Source organism: Enhydra lutris, unplaced genomic scaffold, assembly GCF_002288905.1.
Source record: "Enhydra lutris kenyoni isolate GAN:26980312 unplaced genomic scaffold, ASM228890v2 scaffoldscaffold57, whole genome shotgun sequence".
NCBI classification, from domain to species: Eukaryota; Metazoa; Chordata; class Mammalia; order Carnivora; family Mustelidae; genus Enhydra; species Enhydra lutris.
The window spans coordinates 9,661,695-9,688,899 of NW_019154141.1; the positions used below are offsets into that span (position 1 = coordinate 9,661,695).

At 38.3% G+C, this 27,205-nt stretch overlaps 1 protein-coding gene across 1 annotated transcript in view; it reads right to left on the reverse strand.

Moving 5' to 3' along the window:
- The window catches only part of LOC111158196 (EF-hand calcium binding domain 3), a 56,150-nt gene extending 29,548 nt beyond the window's left edge, over positions 1-26,602 (reverse strand). Inside the window, exons 1-6 of the mRNA XM_022520111.1 lie at positions 26,542-26,602; positions 25,351-25,404; positions 24,082-24,135; positions 18,913-18,966; positions 17,019-17,123; positions 6,867-6,920 (exon numbers count right to left, since the gene is read on the reverse strand). Coding sequence (XP_022375819.1) covers positions 6,867-6,920; positions 17,019-17,123; positions 18,913-18,966; positions 24,082-24,135; positions 25,351-25,404; positions 26,542-26,602 — 382 coding nt within the window. The remainder of the gene's footprint in view (positions 1-6,866; positions 6,921-17,018; positions 17,124-18,912; positions 18,967-24,081; positions 24,136-25,350; positions 25,405-26,541) is intronic.
- Between the last annotated feature and the right edge of the window lie 603 nt (positions 26,603-27,205).

Sequence of the window (27,205 nt, forward strand, 5' to 3'; positions counted from 1 at the left end):
GGAGATGAGGAACAGTGCAGACACAGTAGAGGACAGGATTACACAAAGTGAGATGATGGAAACTAAGAAGATTAGGTATCATGGGCTGGGCTTGGTAAACAGAACAGAGATTGCGAATTTGATCCTTATACAAGTTTCTTTTGGCTTACAGAGCATTTAAAAACTTGAATTTCATAAGTGAAAACATGGATAAATTAAAACTTATCAGTTTAGAACTTTGCATGAAAAACCCAAAGATCAGAACACAGGGCTCACTTTCTGGTGTAGCAGTAATTGGTTGGAGCAGAACAACTGTCACTCTTTTAGTTGAAACCCTAAGATTCCTGATTGCCATAGTCCCCAACATTTTTTCTAGTTTCTTATATCAGCCATGTTACTCATTTAATCTGGTTTTTAAATTAAATTTTATTTTTTAAGACACATGCACATCTTCATTGTTAAGCTAAGGCAATCTGGTATTTATTAGCACTGGCTAGAATCCTGAAGATATTTGAGTAGGAATGTTGAATGAATATAGCTGTTTTTGATTGGAATTAATTCAACCATATTACTCTAATAGTTGTCTAGGCTCATATTCTCTTCTGACCTTATAAAGAATAGAAAGGAAATGAATATCTGGTATAAGGCTTCTTCCTATGTAGTACTGTTTTGCTAAAGGAAAAAAACTTCATGACAAAAGATTGTGTCTCAGCGTGATTTATAATTTGCAAGTCCTGAAAACCTAATATCTAATGTCTAATTCATCTTGTGAAGTTAAAGATATATGAGCCTCAAGGAGAAGATAATCTCACAAATTCTATCATTTACCAGATTGATGGAACTGAACTTTTCAGAATTAAAAGAAAAAAAATGTAGCTACCTCCCTGTTAGAGATACTGCCCCAGTAGGCCAATTTCTTTACAGGAAGGTTCCTTCCCTTCTCTCCCTGGCTGTTTTGCTTTCACTGAGCGTAAGCACCTTGAGGTCGAAAGCTCAAGGTTGTATGACAGAATCATAGGTGGTGTTCGGTGAATGACTGGAGAAAGGCAAGATGTTCCTTTTTAGGCAGAGATACTGTGCTTCATCATTACTCCCACCTCTTTGGCTTTTCTCAGCCTTTTATCATCTAGAAATCAACAGGGTATGTTAGCATGAAGGAACTATTTCCAACTTCAACTCTGGTAACCTGGGTAGGCAAAATCCTCTGGGATGGCCTAATCCTGATGAGCTCCAATACCTCTCTTGCTCCCTCCTGACTAATCTAGATTAATGAAAATGGAAATATTTGCAGATATAGAAGGGCTTACTCTCCTTTATAAAATACCACTTTAGTTATTACTCATTTTGACCAAGAGGTATAATTTAAAATATTTATGTACACCAACATGGTTGGTTTGTTTGTTGAGCAGCAACAGTGAAAATACATAGCAATAAACACTTACCCCCACACCATTCAAACAAGGCATGGAGTGTAAGGGTGTGAGGGGGATTATAAGAATCAACATATGTAGGCAATAGGAGGAAAATATAAAATAGGAGGAAAATATAAAATATATTCCTCCTTATTGGTTTATTCTCAAGAATCAATCCAAAGTACCAGAAAATTTCACCAGCACCAACTTTATAGCAAGTTTTAATATTACTGAAAGCCATTAAATACTCTGATTATCTATTTATCTATCATCTATCATCTATCTATCTATCTATCTATCAATCAGAATGAGAGAGAGTGAGCACAAGCAGAGGGAGAAGCAGATTACAGGCAGAGGGAGAAGCAGGCTCCCTCTTGAGCAAGGAACCAACTTGGGACTCGATCCCAGGACCTTAGGATCCTGTCCTGAGCCGAAGGCAGCTGCCCAACCAGCTGAGCCACCCAGGCGTCCCAATACTCTGATTTTTTAAAAAATTTTATTTATTTGAGATAGAGAGCGAGGGGGCAAGATAGCATGAAAGGGGAAGCAGAGGGAGAGGGAGAAGTAGGCTCCCCGCTGAGTAGGGAGTCTGATGTGGGGTGATCTCAGGACCCTGGGAATCTGACCTGAGCCAAATGCAGATGCTTAATGACTGAGACACCCAGGTGCCCCTAAATACTCTGATTTTTTTTATATCTCCTCTTCTTATAGTATTTGCATCCATATGGATTTGAATTAATTTCTTCACTAACTGAGCAAATATAACACCATGTATCTGGTCACTTATTCATTCATCTCTTCATCTTAGGAAGTGGCAGTTCCATCCTTCCAGGCCTGTGATCCATCCTCTTTTCTGGCTAAAACCCCTGGAATATGCTCCAATCCTCTTCTATCTGACATCTAATCCAATCCATTCATTCTGTAAATACTTTTTTGTGCTTCTAGGCCCTGGGATATATCAAGGAATATACCTAGCAGGAAATGCTGTTGATTCCATCTCCAAAATATATATGTAATCAGGTTACTTTCCACCATCTTCACCTCTACCTGCTGTTCTGGTCTAACTGGTCTCCCTGCTTCTGCTCTTGCCTTTTCCACTACCTGCCAAGTCTATCCTACACATAGAAGCCATAATCTCAAAACTTAAGTCAGAGTATGTTATTTCTCTGCTCAAATCCTCCAGTAGTTTTCTAAGTCACTCAGGGTAAAAATCCAACCTTTACAATAGCCTTCAGGCTTATATGATCTGTTAGTGGCTGCACCTGCCCCACCCTCTTACTGGAACACCTTATTGCACAACCCGGGAACTGTGTATTGCATAGGCTTATGTGACTGAATGTGATGGTCCTGTGCCCAGTCCTATGACCTTATCTCTTCCTACATTGCCTTTGCTCACTCTGTTCTAGCCAGAATGGCCAATTACCTTTTTCTCAAATACTGCAAGCACGCTCTTGTATAAAGACATTTACATGTGCTCTGCCCTCTGCATGGAGTGTGCTTGCCTCAGATTACGAGTGGCTCACTCCCTTACCTCTTTAACCTTTTTGCTTAAATGTCCTTTATCAGCAAGGCCTTTCTTGTTTACCTTCCCTCACTTCCAGAATTCCTTATGCCCCTTTCCTTTGCTTTATTTATTCATTAATTCATTTTAAAAAATTTACATTTTAGGTAGTTAACTGTGCAATACTGGTTTCTGGCGAAGAATTGAGTGATTCATCACTTACATACAACACCCATTGCTCATCATAACAGTGCCCTTCTCAATATCCATCACCCATCTAGCTCATCCCCCACCCACATCCCTCCAACAATCCTCAGGTTGTTCTCTACCGTCACGAGTCTCAGAGCACCTGAGTGGCTCAGTATATTGAGCATCTGACTCTTGGTTTCAGCTTAGATAATGGTCTTGGGGTGGTGTGCCCCATGTTGGGCTCTGCATTCAGGAGAGTCTGCTTGAGATTCTTTCCCCTCCCTCTTCCATCCCCTTTGTTCCTCTCCCTGCTTGTACTCTCTCTCTCTAAAAATAAATAAATAAATAAATAAGTAAATAAGATCTTTAAAAAAAGTCTTTTATGGCTTGTTTCTCTCTCTCTCTCTCTTTTTTTCTTTTCCCCCTTCCCAGATGTTCATCTGTTTTCTTTCTTCAATTTCACATATGAGGGATGCCTGGATGGCTCAGTCAGTTAGAGTCTGCTTTTGGCTCAGGTCATGATCTCAGGGTCCTGGGATTGAGCCCCATGTCAGGCTCCCTACTCAGTGGGGAGTCTGCTTCTCCTTCTGTCCTTTCCCACCTGTTTGTGTTCTCTCTCTCTCAAATAAATAAATACAATCTTTTAAAAATTTCACATATGAGTGAGATCATACAGTGTTTGTCTTTCTCTGACTGACTTATTTCACTTAGCATAATACACTCTTGGTCCATCATGTCATTGCAAATGGCAAGATTTCAGTTTTTTGATGGCTGAGTAATATTCCATTGTATATATTACCACATCTTCTTTGTTCATTCATAAGTTGATAGACATTTGGGCTCTCTTCAGAGTTAGGCTATTGTTAATAATGCTGCTGTAAATATTGGGGTACACGTACCCCTTCAAGTCACTATGTTTGTATCCTTTGGATAAATACCTAGTAGTGCAATTGCTGGATTGTAAGGTAGTTCTAATTTTAATTTTTTGAGGAACCTCCGTATGGTTCTCGAGTTTTGACACATGTGAGGTGGTATCTCATCATGGTTTTGATTTGTATTTCCCTGATGATGAATGATGTTGAGCTTCTTTTCACGTGTCTGTTAGCCATCTGGATGTCTTCTTTGGAAACATATCTTTGCTTTATTTTAATCTCCGTAATCTCTGTCATACTATTATCTTATTTTTTGTTGTTGCATATATCTCTTCACTAGAGTGTAAGTTCCCTGAGAGTAGGGATTTTTGTCTTAAGCATGTAGAATAAAGCTTGACACATGGTAGACACTGATTGTGCATCCATTCATCCCTTCAGCAGATACCTACTATCTGCTAGGAAAAGAACATAAGGACTTAAAAGATGGCATGCCTACCCAAAAGTAGCTGACAGGGAAGTGGGACAAGTTCATTCAAATTTGCATTCCCATGATTTATGAGTGAATAGTGGTGACAGAAGTCATCAAAATTAATAGGGTGGTGTACATGAGAAATTAAAATATCCCAGGGAGGAGGCATGTATTATAATTTAGCTACACCAATAATCATCTAGCCAGAACCAAATGGGATGAAGGGCTGATTTCACTTAATTTACTTATGGGCATATTCTAGGTAGCTTAGAACTGGTGGACTGGTGTGGTATTTATCTGTGGGGCTGATAGTACTAGGACATAAGCTGGGTTCCACAGATAGGTACACTGGATATATGGAAGGTGCTTTGTGGCTAGGACTTACATTGGGTCCAGCCTATTGTTTATTTTTTCCACCTACAGAGCTTGACAAATAAACAGGTGCAGATCTGGCATTCTTGTTTTTTAAAATATATATATAAAATATATATTATATATTATTTATCAACTATTTATTAATAATTATTTTATATTATTTATACATATATTATATATAAACATATAAATAAATGAATAAATAAATAAATAAATAACAATATATTATATATATAAACCAATAAGAATGCCAAATCTGCACCTGTTTGTCAAGCTCTGTATATATATACTATATATATGATATAATATATATACATATATTATATATATATTTTTTTGGTCAGTCCTATACTTTAAAAAATTAAAATATAATAAAATAAATATAATATGTTATATATTAAGATAAATATAATAATATAATAAAAAATTAAAATATAATTTGCATACCATAAAACATACTCTTTTAAAAGTGTGAGTTCAGTGGTTTTTAGTATATTTACAAACTTGTACAGGCATCACTACCATCTACTTCCAGAATAGTTTCATCACGTAGAAAGTAGCCCTGTACCACTAGCAGCTACTTCCCACACTCCCCTCTCACAGTAGTTGCCTGCAGGCAACCACTAATCTATCTTCTATCTCTATAGATTTGCCTATTCTTGACATTTAATATAAACAGAATAATATTATATGTGGCCTTTTTGTCTGGCTTCTTTCACTTAGTATAATGTTTGCAAGGTTCATCAGTGTTTTGGCATGTATCCATACTTCATTCCTTTTTATGGCTGAACAATATTCCATTGTACGGATAGGCCACATTTTGTGTATCCATTTATCAGTAGATGGACATTTGGATTGTCTTCACTTTTGGACTATTATGGGTCATGTTTCTATAAACAATCTTGTACAAGTTCTTATGTGGACATATGTTTTCATTTCTCTTGGGTATATCCCATGGTGTAGAATTTCTGGGTTATATGGTGACTATGTTTCACATTTTGGGGACTGCCAATTATTCTCCATAGCAGCTGCACCATTTTACATTCCCACCAGCAATATATGAGGTTTCCCAATTTTTCCATGCCCTTATCAACATTTGTTATTGTCTTTTTTTTTTTATTATAGTCATCCAAGTGGGTGTGAAGTGGTAGCTTGCAGTTTTGATTTGCTTTTCTTTAATGACTAATGATGTTGAACATCTTTTCATGTGCTTATTAGTCATTTTTATATCTTCTTTTGAGAAATATCTATTTAGATCTTTTGCCCATTTTAAAAGTTGGGTTATTTGCTTTTTATTGTTGAGTTACAAGGGTTTTTTTTTATATGTTTGGATAGTAGACCCTTATCAGATACATAATTTACAAACATTTTTCCTGTTCTGTGGGTTGTCTTTTCATTTTCTTGATAGTGTCTTTTTAACCACAAAAGTTAGAATTTTACAGCTGAGAAAGAACTAACAGATCATTAATCTAATTCACCTTTTTCATTTTATTGATAAGGACACTAAAGCACAATGAATTGAATTAATCTCTTTAGTGGCAGAGTTAGGAACACCTGCTTTGTGTTTCAAATAAATTGCACCAAGTAAGTTACAAAGTAACTAGAGATAAAAACAAGTCCATCACAAATAAATATGTTAGAAGACAAAGTAAAATATTTGATAATCAGGGGTGCCTGGGTGGCTCAGAGGGTTAAAGCCTCTGCCTTGGCTCAGGTCATGATCCCAGGGTCCTGGGATCGAGCCCCGCATCGGGCTCTCTCCTTGGTGGGGAGCCTGCTTCCTCCTCTCTCTCTCTCTGTCTGCCTCTCTGCCTACTTGTGATCTCTCTCTGTCAAATGAATAAATAAAATCTTTAAAAAAAATATTTGATAATCACCTGTGATGCAGCGTGGTATGGACTATAAAAGCAAAAGGAACTCAGAAAAACAACTGGAGAGATAAGTGTACAGTTGCCTAGCAACAAGTAGATAGAGGGCAGTGACTGACAAAACTATGAGGGAATATAACTATGGGATTGAAATACAGAAGTCAAAGTATTAAATACCTTCACGTCAGGTCTCACACTCACCTTTAGTATCATGTCCAGTTTTCATCAACTTATGCAGTGGCACCATCCCTTTTGCTTAAAGATAAAATTAAGAGTCAAAGTTATATACATTTCTGAAGTTTTGAAAAGTAGAATAGGAGCAAATTACAGTTTTCTTTTAATTTTTCCTCCTATGAGTGGGAAAGTGAAAATATCAGTTATATGTGACATATCTCTTGGTTTTTCTTAGAGTTTTTATTTAAATTCCAGTTAATTAATATTCAGTGTAATATTAGTTTCAGGTGTACAATATAGTGATTCAACACGTCCATACAACACTGGTACTCATCACGATAAGTACACTCTTTCATCCTCAGTTAGAGATATACCTCTTAATTCATATTGCCTCTTTTGGTGCCTTTATGTATCAAACTCCAAAAAAATTGTCTTTGAAACAACAAACAGAGTCAACACTGAAGGAAAGACTATTTGCTTATCATCTTTTAGGATGAAAAGAAGTGAAGCAATTTTGAAAAATTGTTGACTCAAGGAGGACAACTTGCTACCCATTTCATTTTCATTAGTGATTTGGTTATAACCTGTTGACTAATTACGTGCCTTTTTGTGATATAGTTCTTTCTTTCTAGTGAATTCTCCTGTGAAGTGTGTACATGTAATATTTGTTATAATATTGACTACGAAATCTATCTGTCTTGCCCTACTCTATCCTATGGCCAGAACAACAATGAAAAAAGTACTTTAATAGTACAGATTCAATTCTTTTCTTTTCTTCCTCTCAAAATGTTGGGTAGTTTTGTTTTCTAGGCACAAGGCGATTAACTCAGGAGAAAAGTGCTGTGTATAATAGTTCAATGCTCTAAGTTTGGTTTAGTTTGGCCAGATAAAGCCAATAATGTTATTTTGATATCAAGAAAGGTCAGTTGCAGGTTATGGAAACATGGAAAGGTTCTGGTAGTACCTTTAGGCTGTAAAGCCTATACAGGGTAGTATATCAGGCAGAAAGCAGGACACACAAAATGGCTACATTTTCTTTATGCAAAGGGAGAGATTAATACTAACATGAAACATAATTTATCGGATTAAGAAGAACCTATCAGGGGCGCCTGGGTGGCTCAGTGGGTTAAAGCCTCTGCCTTCAGCTCAGGTCATGATCCCAGGGTCCTGGGATCGAGCCCCGCATCGGGCTCTCTGGTCAGCGGGGAGCCTGCTTCCTCCCCTCTCTGACTGCCTCTCTGCCTACTTGTAATCTCTGTCTGTCAAATAAATAAATAAAATCTTAAAAAAAAATAATTTCTGTTAAAAAAAAAAAGAAGAACCTATCAAACACCTTTATTCCTCCCTTCTCTCTCGTCTTCTCTTCTCTATTGCTTGGTTCTTTTCCCTGCCTAGACATTAGTTTGCTAGAGGGATCCTGTGCCATCCTGGGATGCTGCACGTGCCACCACACGGCTGGGAATGGGACTGGGAAGATTTCTGTTTCTGACAAGAGGCAGCCTTTATTTTTACACAGTAGATTTTTTCTAAATGTTTTTAGAGTTTCTCTATAGTCCTAATAAGTATGGTTTTAGAAATTCTCATATAAGTCAATCAGAGAAAGATAATTATCATATGATCTCCCTGATATGAGGAAGTTGAGAGGCAATGTGGGGGGTTTGGGGGGGTAGGAGAAGAATAAATGAAACAAGATGGGATCGGGAAGGAGACAAATCATTAAGAGACTCTTAATCTCACAAAACAAACTGAGGATTGCTGGGGGGAGGTGGGTAGGGAGAGGGTGGTGGGGTTATAGACATTGGGGAAGGTATGTGCTATGAAGTGTATAGACCTGGCGATTCACAGACCTCTACCCCTGGGGCTAATAATACATTATATGTTAATAAAAAAAATAAAAAAAATTATATATAAAAGAGAAATTCTCATATAGAACTCTACAACCTACACCATTATAAGCCAGAGTGGAATTTTGAATGTTCACCATCAAATGACATGAAATGTTAGCAGGTCTTGAAGTTGTTCATATAGAAGTATCATTTTCATGTTATTATGTTTAGGTAACTGAAATTTACTTTTATTCCTTAGAAAAATAGAAATTGTGAAATGGGGATTGGAGAAAAAAGATAACTTAAGTATAAAAAATGCCATTGTCTCAAAAATGAGTATATCTAGTCATCAGAAATTTGAAAGTGAAAACTTAAATCATAGGTAGCACATGTTTGAATGTGCAAAAAATGTCAATACAGTATACAGTATTCAGAAATAAAATTTGTTCTTTTAGTACCTGTATCTATAAAGAAAACACAGTAAGTGGACATTGAGTAATATTTGGTGAATTTGTGGAATACACACGGATGTTGTAAGTTTCTAAAATTATGAAACGCACTTTTCAATGTCTACATTTTCTTTAATGCACTGTGGACTTCACAGAATAACACATTTTGAAGGCAGCAAGTGGAATGGCTTACATAGTGAAGAAAGCAAGTGGGAGAGCAGGGTGGGCATGTGAACCATGTATGTTTGACAGAGACTAGAAAGAAAAGAGAAAAAGGCAATACTAGTCAGAAAACAAGTAGAAGCAGGAATGAGAGAAAAATAATCTATTAATAGAGATAGGAAGAAGAGAAGAAGAACAGAGAAAAAGAAGAAATGGAAGGGGACAAAGAAGAAGGATGGAAAAGTAAGCAGACAGGACTGGGAAGCCATGCTTTTTTGGCTTGGTAGAAGGGTTTTAACAATTGATTCTGATTTGGGCGACTCACTTACATGCCCTGGGGTTTTACATGGTGTTATCAGCACCACGCTCTAACCAACTGAGCTAACCAGCCAGCTTACATGGTGTTATATAACTCTTTCAAATGGCCCAGATTGGGAGGGTTATTATGAGAATGACCTTGATATAGCTGCTTGGGTTAGTGAATCTTCCATTATCTGAAAGCAGGAGACTAGAACCTTTATTAGTCAACCCACAAGCATTTATTGAGCATGTACTATCTACTCAAAAACAGCCTTGCTGAGAGCAGGAACTTTGTCCCTTTTTCATTGCTGAACTTTATTTTTTATAGTGGGTGGGTACTCAATAAATCAAAAACATTGATCTTATACATGATCACAGAGGATTGCTTCAGTATCCATAAATTCAGCATCATGATTTTAAATGCTGGGGTTAAAAGCTACTAAGCAGACATTTTCAAAAGTTTTCTGGCACCAGTGACAGAAGCAGCAATATATGGGATAGAATGGGACCTAGTCAAAGAGATCTTTTTTCTTTTGCAAATAATAAAATACAACAGGACTCATTTGGAAATGTTAAGTGTGGGTGCCCAGAATTTAAATTTATCTTCTCTTATTAACATTCATTTTGTAGATACTTACATAAAGCACCTTAAATTATTCTTAAGTTCTTCTTTTTGAAACACGATCAGGCTTTCAGAGACAAATCAATTAAAAAAAATCATTCTTGTTGAAAAAATGCAGAGAGCAAATCAAAATTACTGGAGAATGAAGTACAGATTGAGGTCGTGTGTGGGGGTAAGAGGGCAGAAGACAAGTCTTAACTTGCCTCTCCTGATGGGTTTCACAGCATCATTTTCAAACCTCCCATTCATTCTTTTCTAAGTAAGTACAGACGGTGGCATTTGGCATTGGGAAACTTATTTTAGAAATAAATATGCTAAGAGGCCTGCAAACAGAAAGTTCTGAGGTTATGTGTTAAATTTCACAGGCATCCAAAAAGGAATTTTAGGTATTCACACATACCTATCAATAGGTATTTTAGCATTAATAGGAAAATGGAAAAAGTAGTTTGAAAGTGGGGCTTTAATGCTGAATACACAAAAATTATGTGTGTACAAGGAAAAAAATTAGGGGTGAGAAAAACTATAGAATATCACCAGGTGATAGAATTAAGAATTACTAAAATTTCCCTTTTGCATTCTTTTGTTTTTTGGATATAGAAATTTTTTATAATGAACATGTATTACTTTAACAACCAAGAAAACACATGTAAAAATAAACTCATAGCACCAGATTATCCATTTTTATAAAATGAATCATGGATTCCCACTCACGTTTAAACTTCTTTAGGCCCTCCATTATTGAATCCACTGTAACCTTCCCATTTCCTGTAAAACATTTGAATCAGACACAGAGGAAGTCACATAAAAACTCATAAAAACTGAGTAATATTCCGTTGTATATATACCACATCTTTTTTTAAAAAAAGATTTTATTTATTTATTTGACAGACACAGATCACAAGTAGGCAGAGAGGCAGGCAGAGAAAGAGGAAGAAGCAGGCTCCCTGCTGAGCAGAGAGCCTGATGCGGGGCTTGATCCCAGGACCCTGGGCCAAAGGCAGAGGCTTTAACATACTGAACCACCCAGGTGCCCCAATATATACCACATCTTCTTTATCCATTCATCTTTAAACGGACATCTGGGCTTTTATTTTGGCTATTTGGGCATTGCTGCTTTAAACAGTGGGGTGCAGGTGCCCCTTTGGATCACTGTGTTTGCATCCTTTGGGTAAATACCCAGTAGCGCAATTGCTGGGTTGGAGGGCAGTTCTATTTTTAAACTTTTTCAGGAACTTCCATACTGTTTTCCAGGGCAGTTGTACCAGCTTGCATTCCCAACAGCAGTGTAAGAGGGTTCCCCTCTTTGTCCATATCTGACATGGATGGAACTAGATAGAGGGTATTATGCTAATTAAAATAAGTCAGTCAGAGAAAGACAATTATCATATGATTTCACCATATGTGGAATTTAAGAAACAAGACAGAGAATCACAGGGGAAAGGAGGGAAAAGTGAAATAAGATGTTTCAGAGAGGAAGACAAACCATTTAAGAGACTTAACTCTAGGAAACAAACAGGGTTACTGGAGGGGCGGTGGGTGGTGGGATGGGGTAACTGGGTGATGGGCATTAAGAAGGACATGTGATGTAATGAGCACTGGGTGTTGTATGGGCTGATGAATCACAAAACTCTACCTCTGAAACTAATAATATACTATATGTTAATTAATTGAACTTAAATAAAAAACTCATAAAACTGATAAAAGTTGTGAAATTATTAAAATGACATGGCAGACTGGAACTTCTCCTATGAGTTAGAACTACTAGAGAAACTGGTTTGCTTGGAAATTGCATTTGTTTTTCCCTCAGGCAAGTATGATGGAAGAAAGGATAAATCTTTAGTGAGACAAATCTCTCTACTTCTTCAATACAGTTCCTCTTTTCTATGTTTCAAAGTATGAAACTCCAAAAATTACATGTAGAGAAGGGATATTACAAGAAGAACCAAGGCTCAAATCTGATATCATCTTTTCCGAACTCAGACAGATGACATTAAAAAAAAAGATATGAAGTGACCGTATTGGCAAATTGCTCAGAGTTGGAATAGGTAGAGAAGGACCTGCTCTGTGTTTTCTTCTACCAAGGATTTCTTGAGAACCAACATATTTGGGTGGTAGGACTTGTCACTCTTGAGGGTACAGAGTATGTTTCTCCGGCTGGAATGATCTTCCCATACTTGTTCAGCGTAGGGTCTTCTCCAGAAAATCTCAGTCTTGGCTAAATGCTCCCTTAGCACCTTATGCATACACATAGCACCTTTTTTAAGATGATGGAAATGTACTAGAATGACTGTGGTGATAGTTGCTTATATCTGTCAGTACTAAAAACCATCCAATTACATACTTAAATGGAAAATTGTTTGGTATGTGACCTCTATCTCAATAGGGCTGTTAAAAATGTTGATTGAAAAAAAAGAAATAGAATGAGTTTTATAGCACAATACCATTTAAGGAAATTAAATACCACACACATTGCATTTTAATTTTTTTTATTTTTAAATTTTATTTATTTATTTATTTATTTAAAGATTTTATTTATTTACTTGACAGACAGAGATCACAAGTAGGCAGAAAGGCAGGCAGAGAGAGAAGGGGAAGCAGGCTCCCTGCTGAGCAGAGAGCCAGATGTGGGGCTTGATCTCAGGACCTTGGGAGCTGAAGGCAGAGGCTTTAACTCACTGAGCCACCCAGGTACCCTCACATTACATTTTTAAAGGGATAAACACATCTAAAATACACATATCTAAAATACATTAGCTATAATAGAGAATGTACCTATGATGGGGGAAGGAAATAGGAATGGAAGTAGGAGGTCAAGGGGAAAATAATAAAACAAAACACAAACTGTCCTTGCATGGACCAATGATGATAGTGTGCCATAACTGAGGAGTTTGATTAGCTCAGCTATATGCATCTGCTATTTAAGGAGAAGTCCACTCTCTCCCCACAAGAACAGCTTAAGGTGCTGGTGGGACAAAAAGGAAGAAATAAACAGTAGACAGCTGGAAAAAGTGGTGACAAAGAATAATCCAGAGAACAAAAGTTTTCAAACATTTTGGTCTCAGGACTTTTTTGTATTCTTAAAAAATTTTGAGGACCTCCAAGAGGTTTATGTGAGTTATAGCTATTATGTGGGTTATAATCACATTAGATACTAAAACTGAGAAATTTTAAAAACGTTTTAAAATAGGGATGCCTGGGTGACTCAGTCGTTAAGTGCCTGTCTTCGGCTCAGGCCATGATCCTAGGGTCCTGGAATCAAGTCCCACATATGGCTCCCTGCTTAGCAGGGAGCATGCTTCTCCCTCTGCCTGCTCAGCCTGCAGCTCCCCCTGCTTGTACTCTCTCTCTCTCTGACAAATAAATAAATAAATCTTTAAAAAATGTTTTAAAATAGCAATAAATCTAGTACATTTTTAAATTTTTAAAAATTTTTTATTTTTAAAGATCTTATTTATTTATTTGACAGACAGAAATCACAAGTAGGCAGAGAGGCAGGCAGAGAGCCTGATGTGAGGCTCGATCCCAGGACTTTGGGATCATGACCCAAGCTGAAGGCAGAGGCTTTAACCCACTGAGCCACTCAGGCATCCCAGTACATTAAAAAAAAAAAAAGATTTTATTTATTTATTTGTCAGAGAGAGAGAGAGAGCGAGCGAGTGAGCTCAGAGTGGAGAGGGTCAGAAGGAGAAGCGGACTCCATGCTGAGTAGGGAGTCCAACTCGGGACTTGATTCCAGGACCCTGGGATTATGACCTGAGCTGAAGGCAGGTGCTTAGCCGACTGAGCCATCCAGGCATCTCTAAATCTAGTATATGTTAACATATTTTTTAATGAAAAATATATATTAATTGAAAATGAAAAAAATTAAGGCATTAAAATTAGGGGGAATGGTAGTGTTACTGACTGAACATTGGTGTCCCTCCAGATTCATATATTAAAATTCTGTCTCCAATGTGATGGTATTAAGAGGCAGGGTTTTGGGGAGGTGATTAGGACTGGATGAGATCCTGAAGACAAACCCTCATGAATGGGATTACTGACCCTATGGGTGAGGAGAGAGACTGCTGCTCCGTGCTCTCTGCCATGTGAGGAAACCACCAGAAGGTGACAATCTGTAGCCCAGGAGAGGCTTCTCACCAGAACTCAACCTTGCTGGCACCCTGATATCAGGACTTCTGGCCCAGAACTGTGAGAAATAAATTTCTGTTGTTTAGAAGCCACCTAGTATATGGTATTCTTGTTATAGCGGCCTAGGCAAAAATAGCATTGTTTTACATTTTTGCAAATCTCTTTAATGTCTGGCTTAATAGAAGACAGCTGGGATCCTCAATCTGTTTCTGCATTTAGTTTGCTGTGATATGTTTTTTCAGTTGAAGAAAATCTGGCCTTATAGAGTTATGCAGTCAGAAAAGAAATATTTTATTATTTTATTTATATATTTTTTTTTAGAGAGAGAGAGAGAGAGAATACATCAGGTGGGGGGAGGGGCGGAGGGAGAGAGAGAATCTTAAGCAGGCTCCATGTCCAGTGTGAGCCTGACAAGGGGCTCAATTCATGAGCCTGAGATCGTGACCTGAGCCGAAATCAAGAGTCTGATGCTCAACTGTCTGAGTCACCTATAGTCACCCAGAAAAGAAATATTTTAATAGGTTTTTCAGATATATCATGTGTGAATATATCATGTAGCTTATTAGAAAAGTTACTTGTGAGTGAATGAGAATGATAAAGGCAAATATTGTTTTAGTGTTATTTTAAAAATAGTTTTAATCTCATGGTAATTTGAGAACCGCCGCCATAGAGAGCTGATAATGAAGCAACAATCAAGGAGTGATATCATCAAAAGGCGGAAGGAATTAAAACTGAGAAGACTGAGAAACAAACCCTCGATTGTTCCTATGTTCGGAAGATAGAATAAGTGAGGCTGGCAAAGGAAATTATTCGTGATTTTGGATTCTAAGAGCTATTTCTGTAGCCTCACAGGCTATGTGAGTGGGGAAGCCAACTGCAAGGATTCAAAGAGAACGTGAAATAAGGAAGCAGAAGTGGCTCCTGTAGACAATTAAGAGGCAGATTGAGAAAGGAATAAGGGATGAATGATCATAATTAGGAGGCAGAAGAACCAGCTGAAGGTTAGTGTGTAAAAGGACTGAGGGACCATGTGCTTCTTCATAGGCAGAGTAGAGAGAAAGGGATGAAACTGAATGTGTTGGAAAGGAATTATGGAAGAAATGATTTTTGTAAAAATATTGAACCATTGTTGTCATTATGTCATAGACCTGAAATAAGATATAAGGCTATATGTCAATTATATCTCAATTAATAAAATAATTTTTTTTAAAAGATTTTATTTATTTATTTGACAGAGAGAGATCACAAGTAGACAGAGAGGCAGGTAGAGAGAGAGAGAGAGGGAAGCAGGCTCCCTGCTGAGCAGAGAGCCCAACGCGGGACTCGATCCCAGGACCCTGAGACCATGACCTGAGCCGAAGGCAGCGGCTTAACCCACTGAGCCACCCAGGCGCCCCTAAAAAAATAATTTTTGACAAAGTGGGAGATGATCAAGTCAAGAGCAATGGATTTGGAGGTGCAGAAAGGAGCCTTTTCTCCACTGGAGAGTGGAGAGGAAGAAAGTCTAGGTGAACAAGAAGAAATGGTAAACTGGAGAGAACAGAAAGTAATGTTTGCCATGAATAGGTTCAAACTGATTGCTTTAAAACTGGGATTTGAGAAACATATTGTTGGTTCAGTGTTTTACTTCCTATTTTCAGTTAGGCTTAGCAGAGAAAACCAAGCCTGCACTCCCTGCTTCACTCTTATATTCCTTGCATCTAGTATAGTGCCTGCACATATTCAATGATCAATAAATATTTGTTGGTTGAATCAATCAATATACAATCTTATACATTCAAGGTCAGAATTCAAGTAACATCACTGAAGCATTATGGTAAGAAATGTTACTCCCCAAATGCTCCCAGATCACCTTTTTTTTTTTTTAAAGAAATCAGAACAAAGAAAGTAGTAGAAATAAAAGAAGACTAATCTAAAGTAGCTATAGAACAGAACAGTCTGCAGATAAGTCATGTAGCCAGATTCCATAAACGATAATAAAAATCTCAATAAGCAAACAAAAGAGCAAGCATAAATGAAATCAGTTAACCCTTAACTACCCTGCTTCCTCTGTGTACCTCTCCCTAATACTCATTTTTATTTTTTAATTTCAATTACCCTAATATTTTTTATTCTTATTTTTGGGCTGGAATCTCACCCTTAAGCACAAATTAAATATTGCTTGTACTTGTGACTTAAGAAATGAAAGGCCAGGTACAATTGTAATCTATCGTTTCTACATCTTTGAAGACCTTCATGGGCAAGTGTTGTCCATACAGCGGTAGCACTGGCATCATTGGGAACTCATTAGAAATGCAGAATTTTTCAGGATCCAACCCAGACCGAAATCACGATCTGCATTTTAATAAATGCCCAAGTGACTCATATCACGTTCAAGTTTGAGAAGCATTGTTGTAGATGATAAAAAGACAAGGATCAGGCACCTGGATGGCTTAGTCAGGTAAGTGTCTGCCTTTGGCTTAGTTCATGATCCTGGAGTCCAGGATTGAGACCTGCATTGGGCTCTCCACTCAGCGGTTAGGATTAGTGGGGAGTCTGCTTCTCCCCTGACCCTCCCCGCTCTCATCCTTTCTCTCTTTGAAATAAATAAATTAAATCTTAAAAAAAAAAGATAAGGATCATTCCTGAGGATCTTATATACAGGATAACAAAGACAGTTCTAGAAAGACAAGAGAATTTTTAAAAACCTCACCATTAACAGTCAAATGAGACATCAGCTCCTTCATGTCTTCTTCTGTGAGCTCGATCCCCTCACTTACTAGAAATTTGTCTAAGTCCTGGATATCAATCACCTCTCCTTAGAAAAATTAAGAAATAAATTTTAGAAACATTACAGAACTATATATAAAGGATAAAAAAATGCCATCTGTACTTATATATATGATTGTCCACATAGGCCCAGAATTAACAGTAGAGTCAGAAAACAGTCCTGTGTCAGGGTGCCTTCTGACACAGTTGGTTAAACATCCAACTCTTGGTTTTGGCTCAGGTCCTGATCTCAGGGTCCTGAGATAGAGCCCTGTGTCAGGCTCTGTGTTCAGTGCAGAGTCTGCACCTGGAGCCTGCTTGAGATTCTTCTTTTGCCTGCCCACTCACCCAGCTCTCTCTCATATGAATAAATAAATCTTAAAAAAAAAAAAAAAAAAAGAAAGAAAGAAAAGATGGGCGCCTGGGTGGTTCAGGTGATTAAGCCTCTGTTTTCAGCTCAGGTCATGATCTCAGGGTCCTGGGATTGAGCCCTGCATCGGGCTCTCTGCTGGGAAGGGAGCCTGCTTCCCCCTCTCTTTTTCTGCCTGACTCTCTGCCTACTTGTGATCTCCCTCTCTGTCAAATAAATCAATAAAATCTAAAAAAAAAGAAAAAGAAAAAGAAAAAGAAAAAGAAAAGTCTTATGTCTTTAATTCTGGTGGCTACAAAAAACAAAGTATACCATGGGTTAGGAACTGACTGGGATTTATTATAAAATCCATAGCAAATTAAGCTGCATACAGGGATTTGGTTTTATTTTTATTCTTCCTCCTACCCTACTTGAAAAATTCAGGGTTTTCTATAGAGCAGCTTTTTTTTTTTTAAAAGATTTTATTTATTTGACAGACAGAGATTACAAATAGAGAGGCAGGGAAGACAGACAGACAGATAGACAGAGAGAGAGAAAGGGAAGCCGGCTCCCTGCTGAGCAGAGAACCTGATGCAGGGCTCCATCCCAGGACCCTGGGATCATGACCTGAGCCGAAGACAGAAGCCTTAACCCACTGAGCCACCCAGGCACCCCTCTATAGACCAGGTTTTAAAATTTTATTTTCATTTAAAAATATTTGTTTGGAGTTTGCTTCTCTGATCATTATGCATTCAAGATTTTTATTCATCTCAACACAGAAGTAATTTTCTCTCATTCATCATAAAAACAATACAACATTAAAGATTAACAAAGGGGGAAAAATACAATTCTACTACTCTACCACAAAAACCATTGCAGTTTTTTATATTCCATTTCTGGTCTTTGACAATAAGGCTGTACTTTCATTGTGTGGAAATCTAATATATACACAATTCTGTATTTTGCTTTTCCAACCTGATATTACATCATTAACATATTTCCAAAGTGCCACATAATCTTTATAGTTGACATTTCAACACATGTTTCTCCACTAGCCTAACAGGCTGTGGAGTATATACTAATTCCTGTACTGTTAGATAACTAGGCTGTTCCAAGTTTCTCTGAAGGGCTTTAAGCAGAGTTTTTTTTCCTTTTTATTCAGCTTAACTATTTCCAGAGGATAAATTCCTGGGAGTGAGGTTTGTGCGGGAAAAGGAATAGTTCTTTGACCCTTAATACCTAGCCCTATGTTGAAAAACTCTTTTGGGGAAAGTTTCAGAGAATGTCATGGGCACTGATATATTAACACACATTAATTACTGTTTACCCAAGTTCAGAAGCACCCATAAAAATGGAACACATATGAAAGAATTTAAATATATATGAAGGGGAAATATTTTTCTCCACCAAAATATTGTATTTGCAATATAGTATTGCAAAATATTAAGATGTTATTTATAGTATCATTTCATCATAGCTTGCAACTTACCCCTGAACCCACTGATAGCATCCATCACATCATTCAGACCAACTGTTCTATCACCTGTAAGGCAAGGGAAATAAACTTCAGAATCAGATAAACTGATGTTACTGAGACCCTGACACTATGAAGACCAGAAGTATTCAGCAGTTTCTCCCCAAATTTTTCTTAGAATGTTACAGACTTCTTAGAGATAATAGTGCTATCTTAGAAATGAAGAAAGTTTTCAATCTGTAACAAATCATTCTTATATCTCCCTTTTTTTTGCTTTAGATTAAGGAGTGATTTGTTACAGTTAAGTATAGGGAGACAGGACAAATGAACCTGACCCTGAGTATTTTTTTAATGTAGTCAGTTAATCAACAAATATTTAGGGGGTAGTTTCTATGTGCCAGGCACTTTGCTAGGCTTTGGGGATACAAAAGTAAACCAGCTGCCAGAGTTCTTGCTGTCAAGGAGTGTGAATCTAGCGGAAGGATACAGACAGCATGTAAACAAAACAAAAAGGATCATTTGAGATACTATTGTTAAGATGTTATCAAAATAAAATAGGGTTGCATAATAAAGAGCAATGGTAGGATGCATTAGACAGGGAAATCAGGGAAGACCTCTCTGAGGAGAGTCTATTTGGGTTGAGGCCTGAATAATGAGAGGAGGATGGTCATGGAAAGGACTAGGAGAGGAAAAAACAGCACGTGTGGCAGCCCTAAGATGGGGATGAAACTGAGCTATTTACCTGGGCTGTCTAAGCTTCCTCACCCAGTATCAGTTGCTGCTTTTTGTTGTAACTGAGGGGCAGAGAAAAGGCTGGGGCGACAGGGGCCAAATCATGAAGGTAACTGTTGGCCCCGATGATAAAGTTGGGGTTTTATTATGTTGCAGTACAATGTCATCGGAGGGTGTGAAGAAGGGGAGTAATTTAACCTGACGTCAGCTTTCAGAAGCTCACCCTGGCTGATGTGTGCAGGATGGGGAAACCGGAGGAACGGGGACGAGACAGGAGATGGTTTCAGTGGCCCAGGAAAGAGATGCTGTTCTCTTGGGCTATGGCTGCAGCAGTGGGGACGCAGATGAATGGATTTAGGACATATGTTTCAGGTAGAGCCGAGATTTAAATGTGGGATATAAGGGAAAGGAGGAATCAAGGAAGAAAACTATTCATCTCCCCTCACCCGCTGCCTTCTCACGCAGCAGAGTAGAAGGGATGCCATGACTGAGAGGGGGAGGGCTTAATCCTTTTGAGGGGGATTAATTACTAATCCATTAAATTCATGATGCCTTTTGGATATCCACGTGGAGATATCAAAATAGCTAGTTTGAGATACCATTCCTGACTGAGGGAGGTTGAGTGGGAGACAGAAATTTGCTCTGGTCCGCTTCAAGAAGGTATCTGACCCGGTGAGGCTGGAGGCAGTCTCCTAGGAAGAGGACTGAAGAAGAGTGGAATGGGAGTGAGGAAGTGGAGACAGAAAGGAGCCGTAAGTTTGGGATTTCTTTTTTTGAACCACAGCTGACACACAATGTTGCATTAGCTTCAGGCGAACAGCATGGAGATTTGACAACTTTGCACATTATGGTGCGTTCACCGCAAGGGTGGCCACGACCAGTCACCACACAACTTGAAGCAATGACAACGTTCTGAGAGGTTCTGCTGTGAAGAGAGCTAAGAGGTGGAGTGGTAGCAGCAGGGGACCAGGGGAGGACGAAAGCATGATCTGCAGGGCAGTGGCATCTACGGAGAGAGAGAGCAGAGAGGGAGACCCTGAGGACGTAGGAGAGAAGGGGAAACTGGAGCAGTCCAGTCCTGGAGGAGGCAAGGGGAAATGAGATCCGGGGCACCAGCGGCAGGGCCCGCCCACCACAGGGGCAGAGATGGCCTCTAGGCGGCGGGGAGCTAGAGCGGGAGTTCTGCCCTCCGCTGGGCTCTAGCGCCTGCTCGGTAACTCGAGTTCATCACATTCAGTTGTGGGATGGAATAATGTCCCTGCAATCTGGATGGTGAGTTGGTCCACACACCTGTTTTCTAAGTGGAAGAATTAAAATTATGAATGTCAGAAGGAAAAGAAAAAATTCTGGGTTGGTTATGGCAGGGGCCTTTTCAGTTCTATTTTAGTAAAATTATAAAAAATACCTGCCTGTAATATAGGAAGGGGAACCAGGTTCCGTGGCTCAGTGTTCTGCTTCCATCTACGTGATTTTAGAGCTGCAAGCCAGCTTTTCAACTCTTTCCTTGTGGGTGTGTATGTACATTTAAAAAAAAAATAATCTCCAGCTACTCTGAGCTATCTGCCCGTGACGTCTAAGCTTCTTCACACAATATCAGCTGCTGCTTTTGTTCTGGTCACAAGGTGGCACATATTTTGAATGGGCTTCTCCAATTTTCCCCATAAGCTCACTTTAGTGGGCAATTTTAACTTTCTAGAAAGGGAGGTTTTTCAGGCATTCCTGTATTGTGTTACAGCAGGAATATCTGCAAGTAAATAAACTGGAATGATAAAGGTCAGAGAGTGTGTAGATGAAACAGAGATTTTGGGGGTGATAAAGTATTAGTATTAGTAAAGTATTAGGTGAGCAATTAAAGAGATGGGAGTAAAAGATGATTAAAATTAGAGAGGTCAAGGAATAGGAGGCCAGTGTGTTGCATGGGTGACTTATATCAGGAATTAATTAGGATTTAATCAGGATTTCTTAACCTGGGGTCTATGGACTCTCTAATGATAGAATTCAGGGAGTCCTTGAGCTTGAATGGGAAAAAAATACAGCTGACCCTTGAATGACATGGGTTTGAACTGTGGGGGAACAATATTATGTGGGCTTTTATGATAAATACAGTACAGTTCTGTAAAAGTATTTTTTCTTCCTTCTTTTTTCTAGCTTACTTTATTGTAAGAATACAGTATATAATACATACAACATATAAAATACGTGTTGATTGACTTACATTACTGGTAAGGCTTTGGTCAATAGTAGGCTATTAGTAGTTAAGTTTTGGAGGAGTCAAAAGTTATATGCAGGATGGCTCAGTCAGTTAAGTGTCTGCCTTCAGCTCAGGTCATGCATGGTCCCAGGATCCTGGGATAGAATCCTACATCGGGCTCCTTGCTCAGCAGGAGGCCTGCTTATCCCTCTCTCTCTGCCCTTCACCCTGCTTGTGCTCATGCGTGCTCTCTCTCAAAGAAATAAATAGGTAAGAATATAATGAACATAGGGGCCCCTGGGTGGCTCAGTTGTTAAGCAGCTGCTTTCGGCTCAGGTCATGATCCCAGGGTCCTGGGATTGAGCCCCATGTCAGGCTCCCTGCTTGGCGGGAAGCCTGCTTCTCCCTCTGCCACTCCCCCTGCTTATGTGTTCTGTCTCTCTCTTGCTGTGTCTCTCTTTGTCAAATAAATAAATAAATAAAATCTTAAAAAAAAAGAATATAATGAACATAGATAAGAGCATAATGATGCCTTAACACTTACCATCAGTTGGTACTTGGGTCATTATTTCCTCAAGGTCATCCTCTTTGAGTTTAATCCCCATGTTTTCCAAGACGGATTTCACTTTTCTGAGTTTGACCCTTGGTCCTTAAGAAAGAGGGGCATGAAATAATTTCATGAATATTGGTGCTTAAGACTGAAGAATGCTAATCATGGTCATGCATCATAAATCCCAACTGGAGGGTAAACCACAAGGGCATAAAGAAACTATTAATACATATATATCTCTCAGATTTAGGTAGGTCTGTTGAAAATAGGAAAAAATTGAGAAAGATAACCTTTGAGAAAAAGGTAAATAGTAAACAGTATTTACCTTTATGGGGAGGGATGAGATTGGTGAGAGGTAGAGGACTCTCATTTTTAAAAAAATTCATATATAATTGACATATAAACATTTTCATATGTATATGTATAGCTTCATATGTACAACATAATGATTTAGTATTTGTATATATTACAGTGTGATCATCACAGTAATTCTTGTTAACATCCATCACCATACAAAGTTACAGTTTTTTTTTTTCTGGTGGTGAGAACTTTTAAAATCTGTTCTCTTAGCAACTTTGAAATATACAACATGATATTACTATCTATAGTCACCAAGCTGTACATTAGATCCCCATGACCTGACTTACACTTCTTTTATCTGTTTTCCAACTGGTAGAACTGGATAGTTTTTCTTGTAGTATTTGGTGCTTTAACAATATATTTCTAATTAAAAATTAAAAATAAAATTGTTTACAGCAGAATTAGTATAAGGAGTAGAGATAGGATATTTTCCTTAATACCCACCCAGGGAATTTCAGTTTTTTTTTTTAAGATTTTATTTATTTATTTGAGAGAGAGGGAGTGAGAGAGAGCATGAGAGGGGAGAAGGTCAGAGGGAGAAGCAGACTCTCTCCAGAGCTGGGAGCCTGATGTGGGACTTGATCCTGGGACTCTAGGATCATGACCTGAGCCGAAGGCAGTAGCTTAACCAACTGAGCCACCCAGGCACACTTTTTTCTTTTTTTAAAGATTTATTTATTTGACAGAGAGAGAGCACAGCAAGGGGAGCAGCAGGCAGAGGGAGGAGGAGAAGTAGGTCCCTGCTGAGCAGGGAGGTCTATGCAGGGCTCAATCCCAGGACCCTGGGATCATGACCTGAGCTGAAGGCAAATACTCAACTGATTGAGCCAACCAGGCGCCCTTCAGTTTTCCATGAGAGGTGAACAGGGAGGAACTGGCACGTCTACTTACAGTTGAAACAACAACCAGTCTGTACAATTCTACCTAGAAAACAGTGTTAGAACTTCCTATAGTAAGTTGATACTTCTCCTTATATCCCCAAATGTCAATGTACCCAAAGAAAAATGGCAAGTTGTAAGTCCATAACGATGGATCAAAAAATTGGCAAGAAGCAGGGGTGCCTGGGTGGCTCAGCTGGTTAAGCACTGGACTCCTGATTTTGGCTCAGGTCATGATTTTGGGGTCATGAGATCGAGTCCTCCATCGGGCTCTGTGCTCAGTGGAGTCTGCTTGAGATTCTCTTTCTCTTTCTCTCTTCCCCTCCTCCCACTTGTGCAGACAAGCTCTCTCATTAAATAAATAAAATCTTAAAAAAAAAAAACGGCAAGAAGCAAAGTTGGAATGTTTAATAGCAAATCGTAAACATGAGGATTTTATTTTTATTTGCTCTTTCACTGTGTTTCTCACTCACCATTGAGGGCCTTCACGCCTTTTAGCAACCTGTTTTTATATATTTTTCCATCAGCTGTAAGACAAGACACAATTAAGAACAGAGGTTAAATGAAGGGAAGATTAACAAAGACAGCACAAGACAATACAACATCTATAATTTCAGGGGGGAAAAACCCTTCAGATTTCTTCAGGATTTTATTTATTTTGCCCTCAAATAAGAATGAAATCAAAGATAAAGCTTTCACTGATATAAATCTATTTGTGGTTGAATTTAAAAGTCTTTATCTCCTTATTTCTCCCCCTTTCCTTCCTACTCTTACTCCCCTGGTTTTCCTCTTTCCCTTGGTCATGACTTAGGGGAGGTGATGCTCCCAGGGGGACGGGATAATTTAGTCTTGATGGTGGGGACCTGTGAAAGATGTTGCCAGTTTCCAATATTAAAATGTAAGTGACAAGAACAGGATTTCTTCTTTTTTGTGAAACTGTGCTTTCTAAATGTGTTTTACTGGACATACACATAATTTCAGCAGTTTTCACACACAAGCCCATAAATCTGGGTTTCAAAGATGTGCTAAATACTCACCATGAATGGGCAGAGTTTTCATCAGCTGCTTCTTTTCCTCATCAGTGATTACCAGTCCCATTTTCCTCACCACATTGCTCAGATTATTGACATTAACTTTCTCTCCTTTGGAAATATGGAAATTGTTAACATATAAGAATTTTAGGAATGGATGAAGGATTTCAAATGATGAAAAAGATGACCTATGGGCTATAGGCTTAATTAGAAGAGCAAATTGACAATGAAACTTGTTAACTTATATAGATTCTGAGTACATGCATGTGTATAGATCATGTCAAAAATAAAATTTATACTTTTAATACAAGCAAAAAGAAAAGCACATATAATCCTAGGTATAAGTCAAACGCCAATATATTGCCTGAATTATGGGGTCTTTTGACACAGTGATCATGTTTCCTGGATGGCCTACAAAAGCTTCACCTTGGGATTGAACAGAGTTCCTCTATAGTTTTGTTGTTTAAACAATGGTGAAGTAGAAAATATTATTGGCCCAAACTCCCCAAAATATAGGTCTATACAGGAAAAATACCAAAGCAAACTGTAAGGTTATAAAACAAACATTTAATCATTAAATTTGTAGGGATTCATCTTAACATGTCAGTAATAGTCTGAAGGGAAAACTTCTACTTAAAAACATTTTTTTTTTTTTTAAATAAAGCATTAGGGTCTTAGTTAATAATGAATTCCCTTTTTACCACAACTTACCTGTAAAAGCTTTTGCATCATCCATCACCACATTCAAATCAACCATTTTATTCTCTGTAAGAAAAGACAATTTAGGCACAGAGACCAACCTTAGACTTAGAAAAATGATATGAAAAATTTAAGTTGAGGGGGGTGTCTGGGTGGCTCAGTTGGTTGGGCGTCTGCCTTCAGCTCAGGTCATGATCCCAGGGTCCTGGGATTGAGCCTTGCATTGGGCTACCTGCTCAGTGGGGAGCCAACTTCTCCCTCTCCCTCTCCCTCTCCCTCTGCTGCTCCCCCTGCTTGTGTTCTCTCTCTGTCAAATAAATAAATAAAATCTTAAAAAAAAAAAAGAAAAATTTAAGTTGTAATACAAAGGGTTCCAACTCAGCAGTTACAGGTGGGGGCAGCAGATGTTTGCTGGTGACAGTGGCCTCCCTTGGCCACACCTGCCAACTTCCTATTAGTTGAGAATAGGAACCCTGAATTAGGCAAGAAGGACAATTTGTTTATTTTGGTTTGGCATGTGCTGACTGTGCTGGAAGATGTGCTGTCTGGTTCTCTTAGAAGTTGTTTTTCTTCAAGTTTTTTTTTTTTTTTTCAAAGATTTTGTTTATTTATTTGAGAGAGAGAGAGAGCATGAGGGGGGAGGGGAGGCAGAGGGAGAAGAAGACTTCCTGCTGAGGAGGGAGCCTGATGTGGGGCTCAATCCCATGACCCTGAGATCATGACCTGAGCAGACACTTACCCAACTGAGCCACCTAGACACCCCTTGCATCAGGTTTTTAATGGGAAACCACTGGCTCTATGTTTGAATCTAAGAGTTCTCTAACTCAGGAACTTTTAGCCTGGGACTCACCCTTTAGCAAATTCTCTCTAATGAATTCTACCATCTTTGCCTCTGTGACATTTTTATCCAGCTAAATTGGTCTTATTCAGTCATTGATGAAACCTTATCTTATTAAAAAAAAAGTATACAAGAAAGGAAAGGAAGGAAGGCAGATATAGGAAAGAAATATGGCAAAATGGTAACATTTGTTAACTCTAGCCAGTGGATACACAAGTGTTTGTCATAGTGTTTGTTTTCTGTTAGATGTTTGAAATATTTCATAAGTTTTTCAAAGAGATTAAAAAATAGCTTTATTTTCAGAAGACCTCATAGAGAGGCCCTAAGATTTGCCCTGTGGTACACTGGTTATCTGAAAGACTTACCATCAATAGGCAGGTGGTTCAGTAAGTCCTGATAGTCCTCTTTCTTAAGCTGAACCCCCATGTTCTTTACAATAGTGTTCAGGTTCTTGACACTGACTTTTTTCCCTTAGGAAAGAAGAAGATGTAAATAATTCAAGTAAGTCCAGGAAGTGGATGATTCCAGCCTCGAGTGTGCACCCACTGTAAGCACAGTGGAACACTAGCCCTTTGAATGAACCCAGATAGTCAGTGTTGGAGTTGAGAGGAGAAAATGTGCCCTCAACATTGTGCTATAACTTTTAATTGAAATAATCATGGATGAAAAAGAAGAATTAGATAAGTCCGATGAATTGATAAAGATAACCAGAGTAAATGAAATAAAAATCTCAAAGTTGCTGCATATTACTAAGAATAAATTCCTCAAATGTAGTTATACTGAAAGAAGAGTGGTGGGTTATGAGGCGAAGTTCAGTGTCACTAAACCAGTGGAATAATGACACAGCACGATTCTAATCAGAAATCTAAAAAAGCAAATGCAAAGCATAATAAATTTTAGCTGCTGTTCCCATGATTCTTACCTTTGAGAGGCTTCACACTCTCCAGTAATCTCTTCTTATACACCTTTCCATCTCCTGTGAGATAGGGTAAAATTCAAGTCAAAAGAAAAAGAATAAGGAACTCTATA